The 21,250-nt window shown below is 27.9% G+C and overlaps 1 protein-coding gene across 1 annotated transcript in view; it reads left to right on the top strand.

Moving 5' to 3' along the window:
• The window catches only part of LOC129616957 (GATA zinc finger domain-containing protein 15-like), a 62,443-nt gene that overhangs the window by 29,227 nt on the left and 11,966 nt on the right, over positions 1-21,250 (top strand). Inside the window, exon 4 of the mRNA XM_055532430.1 lies at positions 17,960-18,123. Within this exon, the coding sequence (XP_055388405.1) occupies positions 17,960-18,123 (164 nt within the window). The remainder of the gene's footprint in view (positions 1-17,959; positions 18,124-21,250) is intronic.

The following is a 21,250-nucleotide window of genomic DNA, read 5'->3' as shown; positions in this document are numbered from 1 at the left end:
GTCATCCGCCGTACAGTCCTGATTTAGCACCCAATGACTTCTTCTTATTCCCTCACATCAAAAAAAAAAAATGCGTGGACAACGATTTTCAACACCTGAAGAAGCAGTCAATGCGTTCAAAAACCATGTTTTGGAGGTGTCTCAATCGGAGTGGAAAAAGTGCTACGAAAATTGGTTTCAGCGCATGCAAAAGTGTATTGATCTTCATGGGGAATATTTTGAAAAACAATAAAACCATTTCCAATGATAAATGTTTGTTTTTTATTGCTAGACCCGAAATATAAATAGTGACCGTAATATGGCAGGTAAAGAAAACTTTGTTCGCTTATTTTGAAGCAAAGTCAAGATTTTTAAAAAATTTTTTCAATCGACTTTCCTTTAATCTTAATTTACTTATAATTACAACTCACTAATCTTACAATAATTTTTTTCTACAGGAGATGAAGATTCCTCTAAATATTTAAAAAACAAAATATTTTCAAAATGAAAACAAAATTTTTTAACCTTGTGTGATTTTCATAATGAGAAAGATATTCTTCACCTTATTTCCGATGCAAAATATTTTCAAAATTTTCAGAAATCTTGTGAATACAAACGAAAACATAAGACTAAATTCAAAAAAACCAACAAAATAAGCTATGTTGGAATAAATTAATTATAAAACAGGTTGTGCTGTTTTATAATTAATAACAGGAATTTGGATAATATCAAGAATCAATTTAACATTTTTCTAAGTATGCAAACCAAAAGCTTGCTAGTGATCTTAATATTTGAAAGAATTGTTTAAAAGACGTTTTTTAAATCTTATACAGCACTTTCGCCAAACTAGAAAATACACCTTGTGGTCGGTTATGTGCTTCAATTTTTTTTTTATTAAATTAATTTTTTTGGATCATTGAAAGTACTTCAGATGCAATAAAGCCAATTGTTTTCATATGAAGTGAAAAATACGTTATTTGAACACAATTATAATATTATTATAAGTGTAGTATATAATATTATTAAATTATATAATGTATAATTTCGGATGAAAATTAAATTATTTTGCACGCCCATCGTTATATTTGGTATGATATAAATGTGAAGCAAATTCATAAAATATCGTTTGAGTTTTTAATTCAGTCATCCTCCATGGCTTCCTCTGTTTTCTTCATTTTTATTTTTTATTGGTCTAAATGGCAATTTCTGGTCAATGGATTTATGTACAACATAATCAAACTAAATTGTAAATGCTGTTTGATTTCACGTGCAACACCAATTATTTTAATATATTAATATTGTAAATTTAATTAATGCTTCCACTTCATCTTTACATCAATCGACTGTATTGTCGTTCCCGAAAAGTAAATTTTTTGTATCAATAAAATATATTTATATTAAAGCTTGTTTGTTCAGTAAACAATCTAATTTATTCTTATAAGTATTTGTAGAACAGCGGTTAGCTTTTGAACAGGGCTTTCACGATTTTAAATTATTAGCGTAAACAAACGTGATGACAAACAATGTCATGAGAGAACGAATAGTCTTGAAAAATGATGTAAAAAACCGTCGTTATTAAGAGCTACCTATATGTTAATGTTTACCGATTTGTTGTGGCTAAAATTTAATCAACCACTGGGCTTTCGAACGGTGCGATATAAATTTTATTGGTTACATGGTATATAATAACAATATGGCTTGAAAATTTTAATTAGTTAATTACCGCAAGAAATTCACCTCAATTTATTAAATCAAGATGCTAGAATTTCAAAACGCGTCGCAGAATTGTACTATGATTGATGATTATTATTACTACATATGTAATTGCATTAAATGTATGTATAACTGTATGTTTCACTTTTTACTTTTTTTAGAATGAAGTCTTTTTACAAGTATATAAAATTTTATAATATTTAATGCTAAGAACTGCAGCTGTATATAAATGCTCTTTTTCAACAATTTTTTGCCTCCAAACCTTGAATTTCAAATTGTTAGCACTTTTCCAAAAAATTTTTTTAAAAAAAGTGCTTATAAGTTTTACTCTGTCCGTCCGTCCGTGTGTCAGTCTGTCCCTGTGTCTGTTTACAAAACTTCTACGCCCTTGAAGATAGAAATCTGAAATTTAATATGTACATAGATTTTTAGTAGAAACTTATTTTCGTAGAAGAAAATTTTTACCTACCTACCCCCTCTAAAAGTTATATCTCCCTAAAATACTAAAAAATAAAATTTGAAAATTTTGAGCAGTATTTGGCCCGTATAAATGTCCACTAAAAAAATTGAGTTACCTGTTTTGTTTGCAAACGGAGCTTTTATAGAAAATTTCACAAAAATCTGGGGGTTATTTTACTTGAAGTAGCCAGCATCATAACTTAATGTTATTTTCGGGAATATCAAGACTTTGAAACTGAAAGTTCTGTTTTTGGGGCCGATTTTGTATTGTATTATAGATATTGTATCATGTTCCATGAATAATATTGATGGAATTTCTTGAAATTTTTTTTGTTGGAGTTGTTTTCTTTTTTTGACAAAATAAATTGGCTTGGAATTCGTTTGGAAAGGAAATCACGAAAAATGAATGACTACTATAAACCAAATTGACACTTTTCTAAGTACGAATACATTAACTAAAGCCTGGTTTCTATTTTTCACAGAATTTGTAATAAATGTCTAAAGCATAATGTTATGCGGTCTTAACCTTAACAATGTTTTCGGTTATGTACTGCTGACCTCAGATTTTTTTAAATAGCTGTTTATTTATTTCAAAAATTATAAACAAACGTAATAAAGAGGAAACCTTGTTTTGAATTTCTTTGTTCCAATTGCTACTAATTATAAATACAAATTACGGTCGAACTAAATCGAAAATAAGTTCGAGAAAATAGAGCTAAAGAGCAACGCTAAATGTAAAAGAAAATTATTAATTTGAGAAATCGACTATCTATAGTAAGCAAAATCAATAAAGCATTTAAAACTTTGGATCTGAAATTTTGGAGTTGAATTTTCATATTAAAACTAAAATTTAAAATAATAAAATAATTTGTTGTAGATTATTTGGCAATTGATACAAATAATGTTTAATCAAACTTAAAATCGAAATTTATGATATAATCAATCAATCAACAAACAAAAATAAGTAAAATTTATGATTGTTATTTCGGGTAAGGCAAAAATATAAGAAATATAGTCGAAAATGCGCTTTCAATATATATATAGTTCAATTACCTATTCCCTCCAGTAGAAACTTTTTATTTTGTGCCTAACTGTTCCTGGAACAATAACCTCTTTTGTAAATGTGTAATAGATAGGGAGTCTTAATATTATTTTTACTCCTAATTTAGAATAAGCATTTTCATAATGATGGTAGTCATTAATTATAAACATATGAAAATAAATCAGAAATAATATAAAATAAAACAAGTAAAAACGTTTCAGTCGGTATGAACCGATTGAATTATACCCTGCACCTTTCATTGTTGTATAGCAATTACTCAAACCTGTGAAACCATTCTATAGAAACTTCACGGATATGTCTGATCTATAACTGAACACACAAGTTTCGTGAATCTGACTTTATTATTTTTCCAAATATTTAAAATTAGTTTTTGGAGTTGTATGACAGGTACCCGAACCTGCCAAGCAACTCCACTAAAACTTCGCTAATATATCTGATCTATAATTGGACACACAACTGCCAAGTTTCATGAATCTAACTTTATTACTTTTCCAAATATTTAAAATAAGCTTTTGGACTTGTATGGGAGCCACTCGAATCTGTCAAGCAATTCCACCAAAACTTCAGAAATATCTTTGACCTATAATTGGACACACAACTGCCAAGTTTCATGAATCTGTCTTTATTATTTTTCCAAATATTTAAAATTAGCTTTTGGAGTTGTATGGCAGGTACCCGAACCTGCCAAGCAATTCCACTAAAACTTCAGAAATATATCTGATCTATAATTGGACACACAACTGCCAAGTTTCTTGAGTTTGACTTTATTATTTTTCCAAATATTTAAAATTAGCTTTTGGAGTTGTATGACAGGTACCAGAACCTGCCAAGCAATTCCACTAAAACTTCGCTAATATATCTGATCTATAATTGGACACACAACTGCCAAGTTTCATGAATCTGACTTTATTATTTTTCCAAATATTTAAAATAAGCTTTTGGACTTGTATGGGAGCTGCTCGAACCTGTCCAGCAATTCCACCAAAACTTCAGAAATATCTTTGACCTATAATTGGACACACGACTGCCAAGTTTCATGAATCTGACTTTATTATTTTGCCGAATATAAAAAATTTACTTTTGGAGTTGTATGGCAGCCACCCGAACCGGTGAAGCTATCTCATTAAAATTTTTAGAGCATAAGTAGAATATAATTGGACGCATGTATACAAAATTTTATATTTATAGCTTTATTAGTTTTTGAAATATTTAAAATGAACTCTTTGAGTTGTATGGCAGCTACCCGAATCCGTTGTCCGAATTGGTCCAATAACAATAGGGGTCGTCCTTGGCACAAAAGAAACAACTTGTGAAAGTTTGGTGTCGATTGCATTATTCGTTTTTGAGTTATCGTGCGATCGGACGGACGGACGGACGGACGGACATGTCTAAATCAACGCAGAATTTTACGCTGAGCAAGAATATATATATATGTCCATACCGCAGATGACTCCTTCAAGTAGTTACAAACTCCATACCAAAGTTAATATACCCTTCACGAAGTGCAGGGTATAAAAAACCGGCAATTATTGCGATTCAATCACTATTTTCAAAACCAACTGTACGAGCATGTACTGAATCAAATTTATACAAATAATCAAGCTTACTTGGAATATTTTCATATTACTCCAAATCATTAATAGCAAAATCGACACAAAATGCTAAAGCAGAATCAATGGAATGATTGCTTAAAGATTCAAAAACATTTAATTGCATTGAATATTAACGTTCCTTATCGAAATTTATAAAAGGAATCGAATACAAGGAATTTTTCTTTTGGGTGAGACTTCTGATGATGCCATCAATTAATGTCGAATAAAAACTATGCAGTTGTCGGTGGCATCTTTTTTTCAGGTTGCGTTGAAAAAACTTCCATAATTAATTCTGGAATTTAATTTATTGTGGTATTTGATCGGTCTTTTTCCTTCGGCCTAATGCTTTTCCACCTTCAACTGTCGTAAGGAAAATTTTAATAAAGTTGGGTTAAATGATCTGCTTTGAAAAACAATCTATGTATACCTACCACACTATTAAAATTATTTTCATTCATATACGAAACTATTTCTAGGATTACATATATTTAGCATTTAGGTTAACATAATGCTCGATTTTAAGGGTTAATTGCGTAACTTTAGAAAAATAATTATATTTTTAATGTCATGGAATTTAGCGTTAGCTTTCTACGTTTATAAAAATTTGAAAAAGCTTGCGGTTTCGGAAATACAAGGCGTCAAAAATTTCAAATTTTATTTTTTAGTATTTTAGGGAGATATAAGTTTTAGAGGGGGCAGATAGATAAAAATTTTCTTCTACGAAAATAAGTTTCTAGTAAAAATCTATGTACATATTAAATTTCAGATTTCTATCTTCAATGGTGTAGAAGTTTTGTAAACAGACACACGGACAGACTGACACACGGACGGACGGACAGAGTAAAACTTATAAGCACTTTTTTTAAAAAAAATTTTTGGAAAAGTGCTAACAATTTGAAATTCAAGGTTTGGAGGCAAAAAATTGTTAAAACGAGCATTTATATACAGCCGCAGTTCTTATTATGCATTAAATATTATAATATTTTATATACAAATTATTGACTTCAATAAGAGTGTTTAAAAAAATTAAAAAGTGAAAAACAGTTATGCATACATTTAATGCAGCTTATATAGAAAATTTCAGGAAAATCTGGGGGTTATTTTATTTGAAGTAGCTAGTTCATTTCCTAAAAAGTATGCCAAAGGTCTCATACCCGAAGTAAGCTTGGAATTCATATATTAATTTTATTGAAAATAAGTTCAGCTAAACTTGAGATACAGCTCTGCGCAGACCACAGGCAGACATCTCTCTAAAAGTAGTTTATTTACGCTTTAATACCATCAACATATTTTTTTAGTGTGGTTTATAAAAAGAAGAATGAAATTCTTAAAGTCGTTGTCAAGTTATGGCGCGAACAAGGGAAATATGCATTTATCTTTTTACATATAAATTCGTAAATTGTGAATAACGAAAGGAAATATTATCCATGTTTTTATGATTTCCAATTCACAAAAAAGTTCTTTCTACACACGCCATGAAAAAAAAATTTACTCTAGGTATTGATAGAGTTGGAATATAAAAATAATGAGCCCTTTTTAAAGGTTAAACAAAATACAATAGGGTGACCTTAACTCATTTAATAAAATATTTTTTTTTAATAAAAATCTATTCATAAAGAAATGTTCAGTTTATGATTATGAATACTAAAATATACAAAACTTTGCTTTTAGATTTTTTAAAAGTTAATCAGTTATATTACGGCAGTTTTGTTAAAAATAATTCCTTTTCCAAATTGAAGTAAAAATTGATAGCTTTAAAGTAATAGTTTAGAAAATGCTATCGTGTACCGATTTCGTATACCGAATTAGAAATTCGGTACACGGTAGCATTTTTTAGTATTCCTTTTAAATATATTTTCTTTTCTATTCAATAAAAAACAAATTCAACTCGGTTATACATTTTACTGAAGAGCGCAAGAAGGGACTCATGGTGTTCGAATTCTTTTGAAAATTCCTCGGTTATTAATCAACTATCATTTCTCAATGGTGTGGTAAAATATGTAAAATCTGTAAAATATGTTAAAATATGTAGAGAAAGTTCAGTTTCTGAGATCTGACAATTTTAAAAATAAACTAATGCATTGTTTTAACATTCTGAGTTTAAATATTAAATTCTAAGAGAATTGGTTAATTATTTCTTTTTATAAAAGAAAAATGTAAATTTGACCCGACAGACAGACAGTCACCTCTCTAAAAATAGTTTATTTAGGTTAACCTTCACAACGAAGTGCATTTCCGCCGAAAACTCCACACCAACAAATATTTGGGACCATCACATAATTTCATTTACGTATGTATTGTATTGTATGCAATCTAAATTTTATAAATATTCAATATTATTGCTAGTGATTATTGGTCTTTGTTGCTGCAAAATTTCTTTTAGATTAAAAAAAGTTACGATAATTTTAAACAAAGAAATTAGCTAAATTTTATGACAATACAAAATCTAAGAAAACGTATATATATATAATTAAGGTTTTAAAAAACCCAAAAAAGGAGTCAATTATTTAATAATACGTGATATCTGATAGAATGATAAGTAAATTTCTATAAATTATGGTAAACAAATGCTGCATCATGTCAAATAATTAAGTTAATTGATTTTATTTCTATAAAAATATAAAGAAAAAAACAAATCCACTACAGATTATTTACGAGTCTAACAAGATTTCTGTTGCTTTCGTGTTATAACAAAATAATTGTAAAGTTTGCCAGTCACTTCTAAAAAGGTACAAAAATATGTAAAAGATTAAAATCTTCTAAAATGTCCAAAGAAATAAAATGAAAGAACAAATAAGATATTAATAGATTTAATTTAGCTGTAAAAAGAAAAAATCACGTACCGTATCAATTAGGACGTTTCAGAATGAGAGTTATAATCCATTCCAAATTAAATTTAAACAAGTAAAAACGTTTCAGTCGGTATAAACCGATTGAATTATACCCTGCACCTTTCGTTGCTGTATAGCAATTACTTAAACCTGTGAAACCATTCTATAGAAATTTCACGGATATGTCTGATTTATAACTGGACACACAACTGCCAAGTTTCATGAATCTGACTCTATTATTTTTTCAAGTATTTAAAATAAGCTTTTGGAGTTGTATGGCAAGTACCCGAACCTGTCAAGCAATTCCATCAAAACTTCAGAAATATGTTTGACCTATAATTGGACATACGACTGCCAAAGCTCATGAATCTGACTTTATTATTTTTATTCTTTATTATAAAAAATTTGCTGTTGGAGTTGTATGGCAGCCACCCGAACCGGTGCAGCTATCCCATTATAATTTTTAGAGCATGTGTAGAATATAATTGAACACATGTATACAAAATTTTATATTTATAGCTTTATTAGTTTTTGAAATATTTAAAATGAACTCTTTGAGTTGTATAGCAGCTACCCGAACTCGTTGTCCGAATTAGTCCAATAACAATAGGGCTCGTCCTTGGCACAAAAGAAAAAACTTGTGAAAGTTTGGTGTCGATTGCATTATTTGTTTTAGAGTTATCGTGCGATCGGACGGACGGACGGACGGACGGACAGACGGACATGTCTAAATCGACGCAGAATTTTACGCTAAGCAAGAATATATATATATGTCCATACCGCAGATGACTCCTTCAAGTAGTTACAAACTCCATACCAAAGTTAATATACCCTTCACGAAGTGCAGGGTATAAAAATTAATAAGCAGGATAAATACCAGCACCAAACTTTAAATTTTTACTTCTTATAGACTTGGTAATGTATAAATAAATAATTATAAAGTAAAAAATTATTTAAATAAAAGATTAAGTATAAGTTTATAAAAATAATACTGTATGATTTTCTATTTTGCATTCATGTTTTGGAATGGAATATAAATATAATTGTAGATACAAACAAATTAAAACAGCTAATTATTGTTTATACAAGCAATTTTGAAAAAACAAAAGCTTATTAATTTTCAAATTTTTAAATTATTTTAGAAATACTCGTAAATTATAAAATTTTTTAAAGCTACCTCTTTTTAATTTTCATGTACACTTATTTAAATTTAAAAATAAACCAACATTAACAGCTATGTATTAACGATCGATTGACGATAACTGAAAGTTTTTAGTTACTAATTACATACAGAAATGTCAAATATTATTTATAAACAGAGTAAGATTATTGGTAACTAAAACTAAAAAAGAAATTAAATACTGAAAGTGAAATTTGGTGTTCTAAAATTCACAAAAGTTTTCAACTTTACTATAATAATTTGAAATTTTAAAAGTGAAATATAGACTTATAGGCGTTTTTAAATTTGAAATTTAGCATAATATAAATATAAGTATTCCTCCTTTTATGTAAATGTTTAATATAAAGTTTTAAATACATATCTATTTGATGCGATTAACAGAAATTGGAGATTGATCAACATAGATTACAGTTTCCGTAAAAATTTATTGTAAGGCTTCCTTATTAATTCTAAAACTAATTTTAAACTAGAAAATTGATTTATCTTCTAGTTTTAATTAAAGCTGGAAAATTGACAAATTTGAATACAAAATTTCTAAATGAAATTAACTAAAAACTTAAAAAAATATCAGCTGTCTTTGATGTTTACTAAGCTGATTTCGAAAATTTTCGAAAACACGTTAAATGTAGAACACCGATTTTGAAAACGAATGGAACTCAAATTTACCTAAGATTTAATTTGTAGTAGAATGCAGAACATTATCGAATAACTATTGTCCAATGTACAATAAGGAACGGTATACGGAAAGAAATATTGAATGGATATTATTTGGAATTTCATATTTCGAGTCTAATTTTCAAAACCCCCGAACTAAAAAATTTTTCAGAAACCTTAAGACTCGAATCATAACTTTTTTCTACTTTTCTTTTTTTTTAAAATTTAAAATTTGAACTTCTAATTTTTGGATATCTAAAAAAACTTTCGCAGTAAATAATTATATTTCAGAAAATTACTGTGGCAAAGTTTGGTGTTCACAATTTGTTATTTGTATCCATTTCGCTCTCATATTAAAAGTAAAGTATCGAATTGTGTTGTACACAATAAGTTAATACGCCTGGTATAATAGCATAAGAATTCAACATAATTTATTGTCTTCCTTTCTAACGGTAACATTTACAAATCCCAAATATTTAGACATCAATCAAAACATCCTTTTAACACCTCTATGGAACTTAGAGAAGAATAGAAGGTGTCATTGGCAGCATTATATTTTAAATTTGAAAAGAACAGTTTTGTTAAGTTTTTAAGCTAAAAAATACTTTTCAAATTATAAACATACTTAACGAATATATAAAAGTGATCCAGAAAAGTATACAACAACATATACCATTGATTAGAGGATCGAAAATGGCTAAAACTTTTGTTCCGGTTTAAGTGCGAAATAAATAGCCTAATAAATTTGGAAGTTTTATGGCAGATAAATGAACCAGTACCCCGATTTCATAACCAATTTTGTGAAAATTTCGTGAACCTAGTTACTTTTTAAGTTATCGTTTTACAGTTACTTTTTAAGTTATCGTTGGGACGGACGGACAGACGGACAGACGAACAGGCTAAGGTAATTCGACTAAGAATTCGACGTAATATTTATAGTCACAGTAAAAATAATTTTGACCTTTTTATTATGATATAAACATAATTCTTATATGTAGTCAAACGAGCTAAAATTATTTCAATTATATGGATTAAATAAAACTAAATGGGATATAATGTATAGCAATTTCGTAAATAAACCAATTTCGATATATGGATGTTGTAATAAAGATATAAAAATAGCTTGGCAAAAGCCCTTTTGTATTTTTCAAAGTAAAATATAGCTGAATAAAAAATATTTTGATGGACACAAGTTTATTGGTATTCATATAAAAACATTGGCAAAAGAGAAAGAATTTATTGGCAATGTGTCATAAAAATGTAGCTAAACATGTTGCAATATACCAATACGTATATATACCTATGCAAATATTAACAATAAAATAGTTTTTATTTAGATTTTATAATCTTTGCTTTTGACATATTTTATGGCGGAAATACAAATCACAAGTCGCAACAAGTCGGTTGCGGAGAGAATCAGCAACTAGTTAGGAGCCATATATAACTGGGTAGAGAGTCGAAAAGCAGTAACATTTTTGTTCGGAATATAGTGTTAAATCGAAATATTTTTCTAGATACAGGAATTTTAAGAACGTCACTAAATTTTAACACACCTAAGATTTTTTGTTTACAGCTTCCGTTCCAGAAAAGAAGTTCAAACAAACATTTTTTGAAAGCGCTATTGGAAGGCTTTAAATAAAGAATCACGTATTATTAGGTTTTACATGTTTTTTTGGAAAATACAAGCTTTTGAGCTTTATGAAAGGTTAAATTTTCTTCACCTTTTATTTTTTACCTTTTTTTTTGTCTCGACAATTTTTCATGAAATTGTCGAAACTGCAAATTTTACCAAAAAAAAAATCCTATATCTCATGTACCATAAAAATTTTTTTAACGTCTAATAACTTAAATTTTTTGGTATATCTCCTGTACCATAAAAATTTTTGTATGATGTAGCTCGGAAATGGTTTGCATTTAACATCTACATATGTTCCCAACAAATATTTTACTCATTTTCAACCCTATACCCGGTGATATATGGCTCCTAGTATGTTGTAATGTACCATGTATATATCACATTAATATTATAAAGTATATAATATGAAAATAAAGCGCAAACTTTTGAGATACACTTTTATATTTAAAAACTACATTATTGTAAACCATTCAGAAATATTCTTTATTCTAACTGAATGATTTATTTTCATAAGAGGCTCAAAAGTGTAACTAATTTGAAAATATTGTATTTCTAAAACTGTTTTGAATTATATCCAAAATAAAAATAATTGTGTGTTTTTTATATTTATTATTACACACAAACAATTTATGCTATACATCCATGTACATATGTATATGTACCTGCACGCAAAAATTTTGCTTCAAAATATACACATTTTTTGCATACGCGTATACATATTATAGTAAGTGAATCGATTTTAAATACATATTTGCGGTACATAATTAGGCATATTTAAATGATGATAATATTATATCCACTGTTTCTACTTGTGAAAAAGGTATATGATTTGGAGAAAACGTTATATACATTATATACTGCATACATTATACTTACGCTCCACAATCGTTTAAGCAGCACTTTAAGGCTCAGTTTCACTTTATAATTTTTTGGTTATTTTTATTATTTAAAACAATTATTTGAAAAATGAAATATCTCGTTTTTTTGTGAAATGTATACAAAATTTATTTACTTTGTTTTCGAAAGTGAGACATTTAGTCAATAATTTGGGAAAAAATACAAAAACCCTATTGCAAAAATGGAAATCTTATTGAAAAGTGAAACAGCCATTAGAAAATTCTCAGAATTCTGATTTGGAAGTGAATAAAAAATAAAGTTGGGTCAAACCAATGGTTCGTTTTGTAGCACTTTTCCCTTCAACAATTAGTGAAAATACTGCTTTTAAATCTACCTTTTAAAAGATAGAAACCTGAAATTTAATATGTACATAGATCTTTACTAGAAACTTATTTTCGTAGAAGATAATTTTTACCTATCTGCCCCATTTTTTATATCTCCCTAAAACCCTAAAAACTACATTTTTCAACTACTTACCGTAGTACAACTATATGCATTTTTGAAATTTTACAAACGCAGAAAAGCAGTGGGTTGTATCTTCTATCTCAGCATACTATAATTAAATTTAAAAAAAAAAACAAAATGGCCGTTAAAATTTACCATTATATAAAATCCGTTTTTTTTTTTAATTTTTCATGTTGTTTTTCTTCTGGACCTAGCTCATTTCGTTAGAAGAAAGTTTTTTTCCACCTGCACCCCCTCTCAAGTTATCGCATCTTGAAATTTGTAAAATTTTAATTTTCGCCGCCTTGTGTTTCCGAAACCGCAAGCTTTTTCAAATTTCTATAAAAGCAGAAAGCTAACGGTAAATTCCATGACATTAAAAAATATAATTATTTTTCTTAAGTCACACAATATTATCCCTTAAAATCCAGCATTATGTTAACCCCTCTTTAAATTAATTTTTGGTTTATTTCAAAAACTGCATAAACTGTTCATCCTGAATATATGTAATCATAGAAATAGTTTCGTATATGAATGAAAATAATTTTAATAGTGTGGTAAGTATACGTCGATTGTTTTTCAAAGCAGTATTTTTACTTGTGAACTTTTCACATGTGAAGGCAAAAGTGCTACAAAACAAACCTTTGGTTTGACCCAGCTTTGTTAAAGTTTTTTTTGCACTTTTCCAAAAAATTTTTGAAAAAAGTGCTTATTAGTTTTATTCTGTCCGTCCGTGGCCTTGTTTATAAAACTTCTTTACCCTTGAAGATAGAAAGTCGAAATTTCATGCATACATAAATTTTTACTATTAACTTATTTCCGTAGAAGAAAATTTTCTGTCTCTCATTTTTTTACTACTTATTATCATGACATTTTTTTATTACTTATTGCAATTAAACCATTTTTCAAATTTTACAAACACAGACAGGCAGTGGGTTTCTTCTTCTTTCGCGCCATATCATACTTAAACTTGAAAAACTAAAATGGCCTCTAAAAGTTAGCGTCATCTAAGGTCCGTTTTTTACAAATTTTTGACACCGCTTTTCTTCTAAACATAACGTTGAAAGAGTCTGAAATTTTACAGCTCTTAGATATTCATAAAAGTTTAGTTTGTTGGAAGAAAATTTTTTTCCACCTCCACCGAGGTGGAGACAGGTAAAAATTCATGTTATCGCCTCTCAAAATTTCTAAAATTTTAATTTTTGTCACCTTATATTTTCGAAACTGCCAGTTTTTTCAAATTTCTATAAATGCAGAAAGCTAAAGGTTTCAAATCAAAAAATATAATTATTTTTCTTAACTGATGCAAATTTGCCATTAAAATCGGGCATTATGTTAAAGTGTCTTTAATTTTTTTTCTGTTTTATTTCAAAGACTGTATAAATTGTTCAGTATAAACATATGCAACCCTGGAAATAGTCTCGTATATGAATGAAAGTAATTTTTATAATGTAATACATAGCTAGATTGCTTTTAAAAGCAGTATTTTCATTTGTTGAATGGAAAAGTGCTAAAGAACAAACCATTGGTTTGACCCAACTTTATTAAGAAATGTTTTTCTATTAAATTTGAAGAAGTTAAATTTTACCTTCATTATCAGATTTATTATGACTCTGAAATTTTACTTTCGGACATACCAAATGTTTAACGACATTCATAGTTATATGTACAAGAATAACTCTTCGGATTAAAAGTACTAATCAAAATAAAACATATTTTACTCGTACATAGGTTGAGTTCAAGTTTGCAGATCTTAAAAAGTAGTTCTTATGTTTTCAGCGCTATTCTGCAAAAGAAAATTCAAAAACTGAAAAAAAAAGTTCTGAAAATAAAAACGTCCCACTGCAACCATCTGTTTTTGACATGTCAATTTTATTTTGTCTTTTTAGTTTTAAAACTTGGTGTTGGTATGTTAATATTATTAATTTATTTTTGTTTAAAAAAAATTAATAAAAAATGGATACGGATGGCAAAAAAAAGATAAAGGAAAGTAATTTTCTCTTAAACAACATCTTACTAAGCAGCTTCCAAAAAAAACTTAACAGAATAAAAAAACATCGAAATTTTTTACAACAAAAATCTAATGTATTAAAAATGTATTTGCTGGCAGCCTCAAGAAGAGGAAGAAGAAGATCATACCTACAGTGCAAAATTATTTTAATGATTTCTTTTAATTCAATGAGGGCTTGAAGCTGAAATCAACAAATATATTAAGATTTATACATATTCCATAAATAAATAATTATTTCATACATACCTTTGCTTTTTCTATTTCAATGTTTTTGTTTTCAATCTCTAACAGTTCTTTGTGTCTCACTTCAGTTCTTTCATTTTCAGCTTTATTAGAACATATATTTCATATTTTTTAGATCTCTTTGGTCTATTTTTCTCTTCTTCGTCGCTGATTCCTTCTGTAAAAGGAAGGCTTTGTATTAATGTGTTTTCCGGCGGTTTGATGGTAAATGAAGTGCCATATACTTCATCAAATAATTCATAAAATATCCAGATTGTTGCACCTTGACCAGTTTTTTTATTTTTTTTTTATTCTATTAAATGTTGCTAGAAGATTAGCAAATTTTTTGGCTATTTGCTCTCTGGAATAAGGAAACTCTGGATGTACTTCAAGAATGTTGTTTAAAACTACTCCCCACATCACACTCTTCTTTCTTCGCCCCGAGCAGAAGTCGTTTTCTAATTTCAGTCTTTCAGTTATGAGGAGTTTGGTTTCTGCACTGGACCATCTTTTTATTCTATTTTCTTCATCCTCAAATCTACATAATAAGAAAACCATTTCAAATTTATTGAAAAATTTAATTTTGATAATGTAGATATGTATGTACTTACATGTTCTCACTACTCTCGAGTGTTTCCGACATTATACAATTTTGAAAATTAGCAAGTTTTTTTTTTAGAAGAAACTATTGAATTTTGTTTTAGAAGAAACTATTGAAATTTATTGAAAATTTTTGAACAAAGTTAAATTTTTTTAAAGAAATTAAAAATGTTTTAGCGGTCTTATTACGCGGTCTTATTTCATACTATTAAAATTTAAGGTTATATTTTTTTCTTAATAATGACAGCACAAATTTAATGCTGCAAATGCTGCTGAAGTTCTTTACAAGTTCTACAAGCAAAAACGCGCTACTTTTTGCAGTATAAATACAAAAACGCATTTTTGTTCAAAATTTCATATTTTTGAGGTATGTACATACATATGTATGTAATAACTTAAGAAAGAAATATACTAACATACTATGTACACACGTATTCTGACAAAAAAAAATATTGGGTCAAACCAATGGTTTATATTTTAGCATTTTTCCCTTCAACAAATGAAAATACTGTTTCTAACAACAATCTATGTATGTATACTAACTACATTATTAAAATAATTTTCATTCATATACGAAACTACTACTAGGATTGCATATGCTTAGCATGAACGATTTATGCAGTCTTTGAAATAAAGCGAAAATATATTTAAAAAGGGGTGGTTAACATAGTACTCGATTTTAAGGATTAATTGTAACAAAAATAAAATAATTAAATTTTTCAATGGCATGAAATTTACCGTTTGCTTTGAAATTTGAAAAAGCTTGCGGTTTCAGAAATAAGGTGCCAAATATTTCAATTTTACAAATTTCGAAAGGCGATAACTTCAGAGAGGTGGAGATGAAAAAAAATTTGCTTCTAATCAATTTAATCTACATGTAAAATTTCAGCATTTTATATTCAAGGGTGTAAAAGGTTTGTAAACATGTCCACGGACGGACGGACAGATTGAATTAACTAATAACCACTTTTTTTTCAAAATTTTTTTGGAAAAGTGCTAAAAGTAGATTGGAAAAGTGTTACTTTTTTATTATTTTCTAAATTTTAGATTAAATATTTGAATAGAAATTTAGCAGTACCATGAACATAATATAATAGGCTTTGAAGTGTTTTTCGTTATAATTAATAATATTAATATTTTTTCTCAAACTAATATTAAAGTTTAAAATTAAAAATACGTTTTAAGAAATCAAAACCCGAAAACAATATCTGTGTAGATCTTATATATCCACGTTTAAACTGATAATAATATTTTTTTTTCTTTCACTTTCTAAATATTTCATTTTATAAGATTATTTAAGATTCTTCAATTACATAAAAATATTTTTGTTTTGTTTTAAATTCCGCGAATTTTTTTTAAATGAATTCCATTCTACAACAAAAGTATTCAATAACGTTTTATTCACGGAATGATGATATTTTCGCAGTTCGCATTTACTGCTGCAAGTATGAAAGATGTAAGTCTTGCTTGTAAAAATTTAAAGAAATATAAAATATAATACTTTTGTCTTGATTAAAGTAGTAAATATAAAAATATAAATTAACAGTGTAAATTATAAACATTCTGAATTATAAATAATCTCTTAATTACCAGATAATAAAAATTTTTAAAACATGAATAAATAGTTTTGTAATTATTTTGTAAATAACAAAATTAAATGAAACAGTTATGGTTGTCATATTAAAATACAAACTATATTTTTATTTTATTCTATTTGTTTTAATTTTCCATTTTCTTTAAACTAAAAGAAAAAAAAAATTCAAACTTGCACACTTCTTAGAAATTTCAGTAATAGTATCGAGTAAATTAATACGACATCATGATAGGAGAAATCTCCTCTTTTTTGACCAAATTCACATAGATTGTTTCTACCATTACAATTTATAATAGTTTTGTTTCGCTTTCATAACAGTGTGAAATATCATGGTTTTTATAAAAATAAATATACAATTAACGTGCGGAAAGATCAGCATACACTTGATTACCATAACTGTGTCTTTGGTTGAAAAACTTCCAAAGCTAAGTCAAGTACAAGTTTAACAGTATTTTGTAAATCATTCATTTCATTTAATAATACTAAATATTTATTTTCGAAATTTCATTTCAAATGGTATGATAGAACCAACATTCTTCTACTGTCAAGTCATATTTACATTACCGTTCTCAATAAATATGTATTCCACGTATTTTTCACATTATTGTCCACTTTTGACTCAGTACTCAAACAAACCTGCATGAATGCTGTACATTACCTTAACATAGAAATTTTACCTGCCTTTTTCTTTTTTTTCTGTACATAGGCCTTATTATATTTACATGATATGGGAAAGGGCTGAATATTGTCTTGAATTTTAAGCAATTTTTCTTAATATTGGTAAACAAACGTACTACAACTAAGAGAAGGCGATTTATTTTTGATTTTGAAAGAGACTTGTTTAAACCATTCATTTTTTTTTACAAATTCTCTGGCGAACTCCGAAAATCGTGATTTAATTTCAAATCAAGAATTTTCACGAATTTTTTGGTTTCTTTTCTAAAATTTTTTAATCGCGTGCTTTTAAAATAAATACGAGACAATGTATTTTTTGTAATTTATAATTGAATTTTTTTGTTCGCAGCTGTAAAAATATTAATAAATTTTTATAAATAAAATATATGTTACCAAACTTTTATTTTAGGTCAAGATGATTATTCAAAAAAAAAACACAGAAGGAATCGTACAACATTTACAACTTATCAGTTACATGAGCTAGAGCGTGCTTTTGAAAAATCACATTATCCTGATGTTTATTCTAGAGAAGAACTAGCTATAAAAGTCAATTTACCTGAAGTACGGGTTCAAGTAAGTAGCTTTATGTTTCTTAATTTTTTTATTTTGCTTATTAACTCTTGAGATCATAACTACATCAATTCCCGACGTATATATTTCCCGCCCCGTTTTATATGCATTATATAAAGTTAAATCATAAAGAACTGTAACTTCAAATTACAATAGAGTCCATTTTGTACTCTACATTTTGGCAGTCAAACATCATTAGGCATCGTATGTGCTCATAGATGCATTAGAAGCTCTAATATTCTTCAACAAACTAAAGTAAAACCAACAACACGATCAATTTAAAAAAAAACTCTGAATGTAGCCAATTTGGAGTATGTTATTAATTTCACTGTTAAAAACGCAAACATCTAAAACTGCAATATTATATCTTTTGGAAACATATTTAGATTTCGAAATGTCATGCACCTTCCTGGGTCATAAATAACGTACGAAAGGATATGAATATCGATTTTTGATTGAATTTCCTCTAACTTCAACATGAACCACATGAACCGTAAATTATGAATTATGTATAACAAATTAATGCGTAATTAAGTTTTACATGTGTTTTTATTTTCGGAACTTCTCATAATTTTTACCGACCGCATTGCATACAATAAGGAAGGTTATGTGATGGAAACCAATTTTACATATCGAGTTTTTGGTGGGAACGCACTTCTCCATAGTAGGGAAGCGTAAATAAACTATTTTTAGAGAGGTGTCGGTCTGTCTGTCTGTGTGTGCACGCGTGTATCTCATGTGCGGCTGAACCGTTTTTCATGAAATTTTATATGCGAGTTTTTCTTTTACTTTTATAAATAACTTTTGAATAAATCAGGCCTTAAATTAAATTTATAATCAGGCTTTATTAAATAACTTTTGGAATATATCAGGCCTTAGGAGCCAATTTTAGATTTTCGCCCATATAAAAGAAATAATAAATCAATTTCCTTGAAATTTAATATTTAAATTTGGAGTGTTAAAACAATGAACGTATAAATGTTTTGAAACGATCAGGGTTCAAAAACTCAACTGAGGGCCGATTTTACATATTTTACCATATGTATGGAACGGATTAATGGAATTTCTTGAAATTTGATATTTGAGCTCTGGTTGTTACCGAAATTAAATAGTGAGCTTTTTAGGAAATTCGAATGGCACATTTTGTAACGACCAGGGCTCTGAAACCAAAGTGGGAGCGATTTTACATTTTTTACTATATCTAAGGAACGGATTTGCTGGAATTTCTTGAAATTTGATATTTGAGCTCTGATTGTTACCGAAACTAACTAGCGAGCATTTCAAGGAATTGGGATGGCACAAAGTTAAACTTTACTAAGAGCCAAATTTACATTTTTCTGAGTATGTTAACTAAAAGCTTACTAACGGCCTAAAAATTGGAAAAGTCTTTGAATGGTATTTTTCCATAATCTTCTGTAACACTTTTACTTAACTAGACAAAATACATTGCTGTCTGTTATCTGCTGACGACATCAGATTTTATTTTCCTATTTTCATTCGCTCCATGTAATTCATAATTTCTTGGCGTATCAACAAATAACGATGGCAAAATAACTCGTGAAAGCATAAATATCATCACAACCATTTAGATGTAGATTCAAAAAATCCACCAAATTATTGTAGATTTCAGCCTGAAAGTTTGTGTGATTATTATCACGAATAAAACGTAATTTTGTGCTTTCAAGGCAGACATGTAAGACAAACCATCATTGACGAAGTAAGTTTTGTGCACTATACAAAATACTTAATTCGTGTTAGCAAGTGTTTAAGACGTTTATTGTAACTTAGTTATTTTTTTGCTATATTTAAAATTGAAGAATAACAGACCTGCAATGCGAAGTAAAGCTACATGCGACCTACAATCTCAGAAATAAGAAAGGATAAGCCATGAATTTAAATCTGGAACACTTCGAAATATTTTATTCTCCTTTGAAAAGAAAATCACGTTGCGTTCACAGAGTAGTATAGTAAGTAGCTTTCTGCTGTCGTTTCTACATCGTAGCAAATTTGTTGTGCGTAGCTTACTGTAGCATAAAAAGTTGCAATACAATCAACGCAATGCCAGAAACCAACATGAATTTTGAAATGGATCTGGTATACTACGAATCATTGCAAAAAATTGGTTGTACTACAAAATATGATAAAATTAAGTAGAATTATAATAATATTTTGACCTATTTTTAATTACGGTTTAGTTCGATTCAAGACCACTATAAAGATTTTTAAAAAGTTGTGTTCCGAATAGGGTCCTCATCGACTTTATACTCTCATGGCAAAATAGTTAAAATTTTTTTATGTAATTTAATCTCGGAAATTAAATGATGTGCAGTGCAGTGTGCGTAATGTAAAACATACTATAATTTACCGAAAAAAAATTTTCTAGCGCGAAATGAATCATCCTAATTATTTTCGTCATTAATTATTTTCTCACTAATTTTTCGACCGGTTATAATATAAAAATTTATTTTAATTTATTGAAAAATCAAACTCAAGACTTTTATTGAAAATAAAAACTAATATTTTTCTTTCCACAATTTTTAAGAAATTTTCAACATATATATTTCATAAGGAAAAAAATTTGCAAAACGTAAAACGTACATTTTTGAAATGTACTTAATCTAATATTTTTTAAAAATTAAAAACCAAATAAAAATTTATATAAATAAATGAATTTTCAAGTTGAGAGAAAATTACACCTTTAGACAGTTTCTTTCTTACAATTTTATAAAGCATTAAGGCATTGTTGTTTTATTGTACCGCTCACTATTAAATGCGGAATAATTTAAAAGCGGAGTTCTCTTACGTTATATTTTAATATTACAATAATAATGGATAACGTTAAAAAAGAATTTCACGCAGAAATAGCTCTTGTTAAATAAAAAGATTTTTTTTTAATATGATTAAAGAAATAAATTATTTTTATCGTAATAAAAGAAACTCGACTTTACGCAACGCTTTCGGTCTTTACTTTTGGAGCATTGCTCCAAATTAGCAAAATAGGAGTTTTTACAAAAAAAAAATATAGACTCTTAATAAATCTAGTGGAGAAATTTCGATATTAAGTTGAATCACCAACATCTCGGTTCTAAGTTTCTTTCAAATTTTCATTATGTTACTATTTATAAGTTGA

The sequence above is a fragment of the Condylostylus longicornis genome, unplaced genomic scaffold, assembly GCF_029603195.1.
Source record: "Condylostylus longicornis isolate FDR11 unplaced genomic scaffold, ASM2960319v2 ptg000342l, whole genome shotgun sequence".
Taxonomy (NCBI): Eukaryota; Metazoa; Arthropoda; class Insecta; order Diptera; family Dolichopodidae; genus Condylostylus; species Condylostylus longicornis.
This window is presented reverse-complemented; position numbering and strand designations above follow the sequence as displayed.